At 36.4% G+C, this 12,274-nt stretch overlaps 1 protein-coding gene across 1 annotated transcript in view; it reads left to right on the top strand.

Annotated features, from left to right (window-relative positions):
- Nucleotides 1-12,274, top strand: part of LOC150101922 (alpha-ketoglutarate-dependent dioxygenase alkB homolog 4) — a 46,171-nt gene continuing 33,897 nt past the window's right edge. The window contains exon 1 of the mRNA XM_090400593.1: nucleotides 1-261. Coding sequence (XP_090256719.1) covers nucleotides 136-261 — 126 coding nt within the window. The 5' untranslated portion in view covers nucleotides 1-135. The remainder of the gene's footprint in view (nucleotides 262-12,274) is intronic.

Consider the following 12,274-nt stretch of genomic DNA (forward strand, 5'->3'; position numbering starts at 1 on the left):
CTGTTATTCTGGATTTATGTCGCTAGTGTAGGCACGTGCGAGATTGAATTATTGTTGGCAGCTTGCGAAGGAAAGAAGTCGTTATATATTTTTCGTTATATATGTGGCCTATGTAAAATATGTAATATTTATAAAATGTCTACAGCTCTGTTTACCTCATCGGCCTTGAAAACATGCGCATGCAAGGGCATTAGAACTTGCTTGTTATGCAAACCTGATAATGGTTGTGTTATAGAAGCATTATGTTCAGATGCAGATAAGGTAAGAACTATAGAAAGTAGTTTATGATCATGCATATATGCTAATATATAATATAACATAAAATGGGTTCGTATAAAAAGCACACTTCCATCTAATAAGATATTTTTGTGTGAATTGACAAATTAATAATTTTTATTACTATACAATTGTTCACTCAACACTTTTAGTGTAATACTAAGATATATTTGGCTGAAAACAAATGAATAAGGATGAATAAATCCCACTTTTGTCTTATGTCTAAACATGCTTGTTAAGTAACAAGAATGTTTAGACATAAGAAGTTATATTCAGCCTGCATGGAATAGCATATTGAAGGTTTATCATAAGTGTCAGTGTTTATCATATGATATCTTAATTTTATTTATCATCTGTATGCTGACCATTTTCATTGACACTGCATTTTACTCATCCTGCTTCCCAGTTTTTCATTTTCTTTTATCGATAATTCTTCCTCTGTGCACAAGGCAACCAGTGACACCATGTAGTGAAAAAGTAATGAGCATTTTTCCAGTTCCCTGATAATTGCTGTAGATCAAATTTAAAACTGATTGGTTCTTTACTTAAGTGACATAGAAAATTACAGTTATCCCACAATTAGCCAACTACAGTAAGAGAGCAATTTATTATTATTATTCAGAAAAACCTCCAGGGAGTCAGTAACTCATCAAGAGAGGCCACATATCACCTGCACCAACTGTCATGTCTTTTCTTAAATTCATTTTTATCACCTGCACTCACAACCTCCCAAGGAAATCCATTCTAATCACACACCACTCGATGTGAGAAAAATCTAACTCTTGCCCCTTACCCTTTCAGAAGTTTGTAATCTGCAATCATATAATCCCACTTTCTTCTGTTTGCTAGTGTTTGCATGAGCTTCCCATAAATCCAATCTCCATAATCTATAGTCCATTCCACAATCCTGATATCATCAGAATGTCCATTCTTCTTTGCACTTTCTTTCTCCACTATATCAGCATCACTACGAAACCAAATTTGTGCACAGTAGCGCAAGTGAGGTGGGATCAAGATCTTGTAAAGTGACAAAATGACTTCCTTATCCTTACATGCAAGGTTCATTTCAACATTGCAATTATCCTTTGAATTGTATTTGAAATCTTGGCTCTATAGCCCTGTTGGAAGTTTATTTTGAACTTGGTTAGACTATAATAAATTTAGTTTAATCCTTTATCCAAGTGTAAGCAAAGTTTGCTCCTGAAATATCTTCAGGACTGAGGTAAGGTGGTGCAACTCATAGCAAAGGTGGACCAAGCTCTCATCACTCCTTGTCTCAATATCTCCCATAATGTAAAGCACATCTCCTTGCGGACATGTATAATGCTATACATTAAGGGAAGGGCCACTACCCAGACTGGTTTCAACCTTTATTGAGGTCTCGTCAGTGGGAGCCAGACCCAGAGTGGTGATACTAAGGCAGAAGCAGTGGAGAGGTCATATTTACCTATAGTCTTTTATATTATAGTCTAACCAAGTGCAAAATAAACTTCCAACATCTTTCTCTAAATCCAGAGTAATTTAATAATAAGGTGGTACACCAGTTGGCAACTTGTATAGGTAAATATGACCTCTCCATTGCTTCTGCCTTAGTATCACCACTCTGGATCTGCCTTCTACTGACGAGATCTCAATAAAGGTCGAAACCGGTCTGGATAGTGGCCCTTCCCTTAATGCATAGCATTATACATGTCTGCAAGGAGATGTGCTTTGCATTATGGGAGATACTGAGACAAGCAGTGATGAGAGCTTGGTCCACCTTTGCTATGAGTTGCCAAGGGATGTACCACCTTACCTCAGTCCTGAAGATATTTTCAGGCACAAACTTTGTTTTCTTACACTTGGATAAAGGATAAATTTATTATAGTCTAACCAAGTGCAAAATAAAATTCCAACATATTTCTCTAAATCTAGAGTAATTAATAATAAGGTGGTACACCATTTGGCAACTTGTATAGGTAAATATGACCTCTCCATCGCTTCTGCCTTAGTATCACCACTCTGGGTCTGTTTCCCACTGATGAGACCTCAATAAAGGTAGAAACCGGTCTGGGTAGTGGCCCTTCCCTTATTGCATGGCAGTATACATCTCCGGAAGGAGATGTGCTTTGCATTATGGGAGATACTGAGACAAGGAGTGATGAGAACTTGATCCACCTTTGCTACGAGTTGCTAAGGGGTGTACCACCTTACCTTAGTCCTGAAGATATTTTCAGGTGTAAACTTTGTTTGCTTACACTTGGATAAAGGATTAAACTAAATTTATTATGGGCTATATAGCCCTTGAACTTCATCTTCCTATTTGTCTACGAAAACTCCAAGAATGGGTTCTTTTCAGTGTAATCCCACCAGTATAATATGAGATTGGATATCTTCATTACACCAAAATGCATAACTTTACATTTACTGGTCACCTTAAATTTTGCAGACTCACATCTCTCATATACTACCACTTTTTGATCTGTCAGCCATCCCTTATCCATGCTAATATTTTATAATCCAACCCTCTATTCTCCATTTTACGTAACAGTCCTCCATGCTGTATCTTGTTAAAAGCCTTAGCAAAGTCCAAAAGTATCATGGTGTATCTATTCTTGTTTAACTCAACTGTGACATTATTATAACATGAGCTTCCCTTAGTAAACCCAAGGTGTTATTGAAAATTATGCATTCACTGTGAGCCCATTTCTGTGTGTGAGCTCTTACTTTTCCAAAATCTTCACCACTCCAGAGATATTGATAGGACAATAGTTAGGCACATTAGTCTTAGCACCACCCTTGTGCAATGCAATTATCAAACATTCTTTCCACTCCTGTGGGATCTTCCCTATTCTGAGACCCAAATTATATATCATGGTAAAAGGAATAGTCAGTTCAGCTGAACACTGTTTTAGCATCCATGTTATTCCAGCAGCCCTTATTGCCAAATTCTTATTTAGTTTGTGCATCAGCTCTAGTACCACCTTCTCATACACCTCAGTTTCTTCATCCATTAAAGAGATAGCAGTGAGCTCATTGTTGCATACAGCAGGTTGATAGCTTTTAGTAAAATGGTCACTCATTAGCTGAACAATTCCTTCTGCATCTGTCATCTGCATTCATTAGAACTATTCTTTAATATTTATTCTTTCTTTTACTTGCAGATTAATGATAAAATTCTTTTGGGTTATCTTTGACTTGCAGAGCTAGTTTCTTTTCATACTCAGATTTAACTTTTCACATAACAGTTGTAACTTTTCTGGCCTGCTCATTCTAATTTTCATAATTGTCATCTTCCTTATTCATGATATTCCTTCCACAATCTTTTTCTTAAGAATCTCTTGCTTAATAAAATTGCACAGCAATTTCACAACTCCTACCCTAATTTATCCTTCAAACTCTAGAGAGATCTTCTGATATTGCATCAGTTAAATATATTTTAAATGCTTCCCATGCACTGCCAGTATCCTTCTCATCTAATCTACTGCTCAGCTAGTCATAATTTCCTGATTTGTAGTTTAGCATGGAATCTTTTCTGAATGAAATATCCATAAATTTAGCCTCCTCCCAAATCAGTACAGCACAATCACAGTTACTGGCTAAAGGCAGAATAGTCACATTTTTAATTGAAACCCCCCCCCCCTCTGACACTATAGCAATCATCAACCTTAAGTTGCTTTCATGTGCTGCTTGAGGAAGTTGTTTTACAATAGCTCAATAAATTCAGTTCATTCTTCTCATGTTCATTCTTCACCACTATCCGATTAATGTTCAGATAAAGTCATCCATGATGATTGCTTGTTTTGCACCCATCACATTTATTTGATAAAAAATTGTTACAAATATTGCAGTTATAGATTTCTACCCAACTGGGGTCAAAATCATCCAGTATTTTTAGCACACCCCCTTCCTCATGTATCCTGTGTATCTTTCCTAAAAATATTGTACCTTTTACACTTGACATCAATTAGTATATCTGCCTCTGATAGCCAGGTCTCATTAATGTCTACAATCTGAGGCTCTAACATATTCCTCAGTCAGTTTTGATTCTAACCTAGGCCTTTATCAGAGCTTTTCAACTGAAAGTAAGTGGTCAGTTCATATGGAGGTAATAGGGTTTTCCCTCCTGGAAACTTAGAGTTTTTTATCCCGCAAAGTAGGCAAACTGGCCACTACAATGCACACAATTAACAGACATAATACACTAACCTCATAGTTTGAGGTGCTTTGGTGTAAATGAGGTGTAAATCCAAATAAACTGAAAGAAAAACACGACATATTCACCATAGCAGTAAGCTCTACCCCTTTGTTTCTAATACTCCTGACATTTTGGGCAGACATAAGTTACCTGCATATTTATTTTGTAAAGTCACTTTGATTATTATTCTTATCTAATGCCTTACTGACATCCTTTCGCATGCTTAATAAATCTAAACCAGACAGATATGTAGCCATTCTTTCCTCATAATCATTTCCATGATAATACTGAAATGAGATGATATGGTTGCTCTTTCATACAGATTCTCACCATTCCTCCCATCATGATCTAATTTCCCAATACTCTGTAGTAGGTCTCATACCACATTCTTCTTAATTCTTTGTTATGTCTAGGTAATATACTAGCTGTTTTCACTTTCTAACCTCTACACTCTCACTTCCTCCGGTATTTTTTTTAATATCCTCTTTCATACTGTTTTTGTCACCAGACAAATCATTTGTTCCTACTAAAACTGCCATCTCTTTTACTTTTCTGCTTTTCAATCAGCATTGTTAAATTTTTGATTTTAGCACCCAGTTTATGTTTTAGGATCAAATCTTTATGCCAGAGCATGCAGTGCTCAGTGGAAGTGGTATGTGCATCCATAGTGCTAGGCATGGGCAAGCCGTTTTTTTTTTTTTTCCTGTAAACTTTTTTTTTAACCATAAACTCAAGAAAACTGACCATGGAACCCACACTGTTTCAGGCAATAAATGTTAGGATTAGGGACCATGAGATGGTGGCACTTGCCATTTGCCTCTGTTCACTGGATGTCATGTTTAATTAGTGATAGGTTTGTGCTAGCTGTCTCTGATTAGCTACTGGTGGAGATTGAGCTGCCTCCTCAGACTCTAAAAGTTGGATAGGACTAAAACAGTCTTGCCTACTTCCTATAGGGGAATAAAAGGCATTCAAAGATTTTTTATCTCCATTCTATATAATATCCTTCTTTTTATAATATTTTATTTGATGGATTTTATTAATATTTTATTTATTTTTTTTATTATGAAGAATCATAAAAAATCCACCGAGAGGTTGGTTAACCTACTTCTGCATAGTATATTAGTACTGTGGATGGGCAGTAAGGAATTTATTCACATTTGATTTGAAAAGCTGTGGGTTGTATTCCTTGGGAAACACTTCATGGAAGACTGTTCCAGATGGCAGCATTGGAAGGAATAAACGAAGAAGTGGAGAAATTTTTTCTGTGGATCTGGAGTTGAACTATTAAGTGGTGTTGGTTTGTAAAAACTCGATGTAGCTTTAAAATACCAAAGCACTTTACATCGATTTTTACAGAGGTCAAGTCCCATGAAATGGTTGTAAAAATAACCTTGTTTGTCTCTGTATATTTTGTGCTAGATATTATTGTAAATAACCCTTTGGAAATTAACTGTATTTACTCCTTTAACAAGAATATTTTAGAATGTCAAAAACAAAGGCAATGTTTTACCACTGGAACGTTGTGTAATAGCTCTCTATGAGAGCATAAGGAAGGTTGTTTACGATTTTTATATAAGAGAAAGTTGCTTACAAGCTCTGTGCGTAAACACCTCCAACATCAGTGCCTGAGTGATCTGAACGGTTCAAATAACTTTCCGCTGGCTGGCAACTTACGATCAAAAGAGTGCATGGAGGAGAACAAAGAGCGGGTTGAACTAAAAAGAAGATGAAAGAGTCATGCTGAATTCTTAGGGGTTACAACCCTTCGTGCGAGGGCTCAGAGAAGACGTAATAAAAAGGGACAGTCGAGCAGTATGGACTTCCAGTCGCCGATGAGAGAAGGAACCCATTTGGCAGTCAAGAGAGGGCCGAGAAGAGAGAGGGAACCCATTCGGCAGTCAAAAGAGAGAGTTGGAGGAGGAAGTTTGAGCTATTGGAGACGGCAAGATAGAGGAGCCAGGCATTACAGCGAGCCCAAGCCAAAGGAGAAAAACTGATGTAACTACCCGAAGCAGCTTTGTTCGGAAGTTTTTCTTTTCGCCGTGGGAGAACAACCTTTTGCCGGAGCTGTACAAGTACCGCAGGTCGCAGTCCACAGCCTGCTATTTTCCTGACAAGATACTGCTCATGCCAGACATTCCTGAAGGAAGCTCGAGATCTGAGATGAAAGTAATGCCATTGAAACTTTTGTGCAAGACTTTTGACTGAATGTGTGATACAGAACCTTTGTAAGTTCCATCCTTTTGTACAATTCCTCTTATAGTATGTTATAGATGGACTATTAAGAATTAGTTTAATGGTAATAAGAAGTGTCCTTAAGAGAATCAATTGGCTTGTTGAAAGTTGATATCAAATTTGTAAAAATAACTTAACAGAGTTAGCTAACCTCTTTGCGAGTAAACTAGAAGTTTAATAAGTTGAATTTGTAAGTAGAGAGTAAATAAGTTTTTGAGTTAAAGAGATTATTTAGTGTTGAAGTAAAAAGGTTCTAATTTTATGCTAAAGATTTTATAATGGATAGAGAAAGCAATCTCCCTATTGTTTAATTCATGTATATTTCATATTAATGTAAATAAATGTGTTTTAATTATTTGTTAAAAGAGTGCTGCCTGATTATTTTACAACTGCACTGTTCATAAAAATATCAGACTCGTGAGTGGGAAACTAAGCGAGACAGCCGAAGCGTAAAATTAAGTGCAAAATAAACCATGACTGTTTGTGTAAAGTTTTACTGAAGGAATTGGTGTTAGAGAAAGAAAGAGAGAAATCAACCGGCCGTATTAGTGAGTTTTATGCCAATTAAAAGATATTAGTGGCTCAGTCTCTATAAAAAATAAATTTCTAGTATCCTTAGGCATAAAACTCGTAGTGTGAAAGGTAGATAAACACAGTACGCAATAATTTAAGAAAGATTATGATAGAGATAGTGCGCACTGTTAATTAGAATAACGGCATATATATAAATAGAAACAAACACCAATTTGTTTACAGGTTAGCTGCTGCATGCTTTTGATGGATTTGCAGGATGGTGGGGAAATTATTGATACCATTTCTGATGAACAGCATCCATAAAAGAATTTATAAAAGATGCAGGCTGTGGAGACTGAATGCTTATGCAAAAGTGAGTGGAGTGTATTAGTGGGAGGGGGGGGGTCTTCAATCAAACTAACTGCTCTTTTCTGTATAGAGTCCATTATTTTCAGGCTTTTAGGGGCACCATCACCATAGATATTACATGGAATTCTAATCAATAAACTGCAGCACATGGTGATGGATATAGGGTTGGTAAGGTGGATAAGAGGATGGTTGATGGAGAGATAACAGAGTAGTTTATTCAGGATTAGAGTCCAGAAGAAGGCTTGTGACTACGCTTTCTCTAGTGGTATGCCACAGAACTCTTTTCTTGGTCCACTACTGTTTAATTTGTACATTAACGATATAGGAAAGAATCTGAGAGGAACTGTTCAGTTGCTTGCCGATGATGCAAAATTGGGTAGAGCTATAGTTAATACAGATGATCTTAAAATTTTGCAGGATGATTTGGATAGACTGGCAGCCTGGACAAAGGAGAATGGATGTGAGTTTAATGTGGTAAGGTTGATTAATGCAGGATGATTTGGATAGACTGGCAGCCTGGACAAAGGAGAATGGATGTGAGTTTAATGTGGTAAGGTTGATTAATGCAGGATGATTTGGATAGACTGGCAGCCTGGACAAAGGAGAATGGATGTGAGTTTAATGTGGTAAGGTTGATTAATGCAGGATGATTTGGATAGACTGGCAGCCTGGACAAAGGAGAGTGGATGTGAGTTTAATGTGGTAAAGTTATCCATTTTGGGATGAAAAGAATACCTGCTGTATACTACATTGATGAAGCCAGAGATTTGGGAGTGTTAGTGGATAGGAATCTAAAGTTTAGAGGGCATATAGCAAAAGTGGGTAAAGCACTTCATCAGATTACCTAGATTGAGCCTTGATAAGACCTCATCTTGACTGCATGCAGCAGTCAAGATCTCATCAACAATTGGTTAGTTGGCGATGAGAAAGGTGCAGAAAATCCATATGCGAGTGACTAAGATGGTAGCAGATCTATGGAATGAACCTTACAAGAACAGGTTGAAGATTTGTGGATTACAGAAAAGGGATGATATGATTGAGACTTACAAATTACTGAAGAGTTTTTACAAGATTAATATAGAAGAAATTTTGCAGAACAGGTCTAGTGGTGGGAGAACTAGGGGACCATCCTTGGAAATTGAGCAAGGGTGTTAGAACTAGATTTTTTGCTTGGAAAGTGGCGAATGAGTAGAATAGGTTTCCAGAATCTGTTGTGGGTACCATGATTGTGAATGAGTTCATTGCAAAGTATGATAGATACTGAGCAAATATTGGTTAGTGCTTGGCATGATGTTTAGGACCTCCCTCCATTAGTTTAAGGACTCCATGGAATATCTGACCATAATAATAATAGATATGAGAGCAGTATTCAGTGGTCAAGCACATTTGTGATTTGTATAGGGTTAAGAGCCATTTAGAATTAAAATAATGCCTTCAGCAAAAGAGAAATAATTTTTTGGATGCAGAGGAGGCAGTATTTGTGCCAAGAAAGATTAGGAGTTAGAGTTATTCCGAGAAGGTGAATGTCATCTCGAATGGAGAATTGAGTATTTCTAAGGGTAAGATTGGAAGAAAGGGTTTTTTTTTTTTTTTTTTTTTTTGTGTGTGTGTGTGAGAAATAATGCAGAGCTATGTTTTACTACCTTTGAAGTTGATAATGTTATCCAAATTCCATTGATGAATGTTTTGAAGATCAGAATTTAATGTAGTAGAGGTTAGAGTTCTGGAACTTATGGTGAATTATGCTTTGCAGGGTTTATCAAATAAAAAGAAGTGCAATGTGCTGTCATCAAAGCTGTGTACTGGATTATATATATATATATATATATATATATATAATCCAGTATCTATCTATATATATATATATATATATATATAGAAGGAAGAGAGTGGGAGAACCTTGAGAGAGAATAGAACCTTGTGGGAGCCATCCACTATCGCTTGGAGTGAATGTTTGTTCAGAAAGCTGGCTACTCAGTTGCAGAAGTCAGGGAGCAGACTGAATGATGAGAGTTTTCTTAGGCCTTTTAGCCAAGCTCAGCTAAAAGTCTTGGAGATATCAAGATCCATAATCAGGGATGGATTTAATTTGCATATGTATTTTTAATTAGTACAAAATTTTTGCCCTAGTATCAAGGGCATCTATGGTATGACTTTCAAATTAAACAACAAGAACAGAAACTGGTATATTCAACAATCAAATGTGCAAACTGCACAAACATGATGTAGAGCATCATGGTCTAATTATATTTTAGTTCTAGTAAAAATAACTTGAACAAGATTTTTAAAAAAAAATAATCTAGTTTAATTCTGGAATTTGTGAAGAACTACTTCCCATAAGAAGGATAATTTAAGTTCATCATTTTATTTAGATTCAGTCAGTGTAGCAAGGTCTCACAACTCTCTTTGTATAAATGTTCAATGATATTACTTTTATGGAAAACTTTTAATTTTCCCGATTGCTCTGGCGGAACTTAACGAGTCTAAATGTTTGTCACAATGCACAGTTGCAGGTCTACCTGTTTGGCCAAAGTACAATTTGCAATCCACACTAGCAAGGAATTTTTTATACTCCAAGGTGGACTAAAGGCAGAAGTTTATCTTTAGCTGAGCCTAGAAAAGTGTAGATATCTTGTTGATAGGCCAGAAGGACACTTGTAATCCAAGAGATCTAAGTGCTTTGGCTATACTTTCTGAGAGCCTTTAACATAGGGAATGGGCATGATTGACCACCTCTCTGTTATGATGAGAAGCAGGTGATGATGAAACTTCAATTATTAATTATCTTGTTGACATACAATTCAGTTACACTATTAATAAGGATAGTGGACTTAATTTGATTTATTTCTTGGGAGAGCAGCATTTCAGTGTAGCAAAGATTGTATGCTCAGTGTACTCAAGTCTTAATGGTGCCAGAATTTTGACAGTTATGATGGTGGTGTGTGAAAGAGGATAAATGTAAAAGTCCAGCATGTGTGTTCTTTTTGAATACTGAGAAATGAAGGTTACCATCTGGTTGACAAAATAATAGGATATCTAAAAAGGCAATCTGATTGTTCACTTCTAACTCACAAGTGAACTGGATATAATGATGAAAAGTATTGATCTTATTGATGAACTCGTGTAGATTTGTATGGGATTCATGCCAAACTGCAAAAACATAAACATATCTGTACTGTAAGGACAGCTTAGGAAGGATGCTATTTAGTATCCGTTGTTCAAATTTTTCCTAAAGTAGTTAGCTAGTGTGGGAGAAAGAGGGTTACTCTCAGTTTGTTTGCCAAAATGAATGACAAAGTCAAAAGCTGATATCTGCTGGAAAATCTTGCTTGAGGAAGTTAGTATTTCATCTAAAGGAACATTTGTGAATAATGACACAATATCTAGGTTGAAAAGATCATCTGGACAGAAACAAAGCTGAGATATATTTTCTTTAAAATGAGAACTTTTTTGATAAATGAAGAGGACTTTCATGTGAATGCAGAAAGCAATTTGGAAAAGTGTTTTGTAATTTTGTAACATGGAGAGCTAATGCATTTCACCACCATAGGAGGTAATGGAATATTTGTTTTGTGGACTTTAAATGGGAAGGATGTCCCTGATAACACTTGCTTCTTCTTGGTTTCCTCATTCCAATTGCAAACATTATAAGAGTGTTTATTTTCTTAATCTGGGTCATAGTAAGATCATTAGAAAGAGGACTATGATGCATAGCACTTTGTATTATAGGACACTATAAGGCAGTTGATGTGAAGCCATCAGTCTATGTACAAGTAGCCTAGTCACAAACTTTGTTTGCTTACTCTTCGATAAAGGATTAAAGAAGAATATAATTTCTTGGCAAGTATAATTTACTTTGTAATTAAGTGAAAACACTTTCTATATTCTTGTTTCAATTCTTTACCAAAGTGTATGCACAGTTGCACGTGAGAGGCTGTTTATTATTATTATTATTCATGACACCTCCAAGGAGTCCGTAGACTCATCGCGGGAGAACACCTACAACTCTTCGTCTTCACCACTACACGAAACCTTTATTTCCAATCATCTACATCAATGCTATCTACTGACCCCCCCCACCACAACTAGTATTTTTTGTCTGTAAATTGCATGTGTTCTGAAGTGCCGATTTGTCTGTATGCAGGATGAAACACCCTATTTTCTGAGAGAAAAACTCTGCTACTTCTGTATGAGATCAGCTAACTCACCTTCGATTGAAAGAGTCCATATAAAGATTCCTCCCATCACAATGAGAATTGAACTTAGGCCTTTTCTAACCGAAGGGCGCAACGGACCTTTGTTCTTTTAATTGCGCTACGGAGGCACTTATGCACCATACTTCCTTTGCATTGTGTATATTGGAAAGGAAGTGCGGTGAATAGCTAGAGGTGGTAGTGAGTGCCTCATCAGTGAGTGAGTTGGAGAAGAAATATGATAGGTATCGTGTGAATAATGGGTACTCTGTTGACAGATTACAACCAGTTAGTGAGTCATGAAATCACTTCGGTAGATCACTGCCAGTTTTTTTTTTTTTTTTTTTTTTTGAAACATGGATTGCTGCACCATGTGGTGTCATATACACACTCTCTCTCTCTCAGATGTAGAAAAGACAGAAGCCATAGCAAAAAATTTAGAAGAGCAGTGGCAAACCTTCATATGAAAACTTATACTTCAATCACCTGTATAAAATTCACAGACAGG

The sequence above is a fragment of the Typopeltis vanoorti genome, chromosome 11, assembly GCF_054136105.1.
Source record: "Typopeltis vanoorti isolate ZY-2024b chromosome 11, IOZ_Tvanoo_1.0, whole genome shotgun sequence".
NCBI lineage: Eukaryota > Metazoa > Arthropoda > Arachnida > Uropygi > Thelyphonidae > Typopeltis > Typopeltis vanoorti.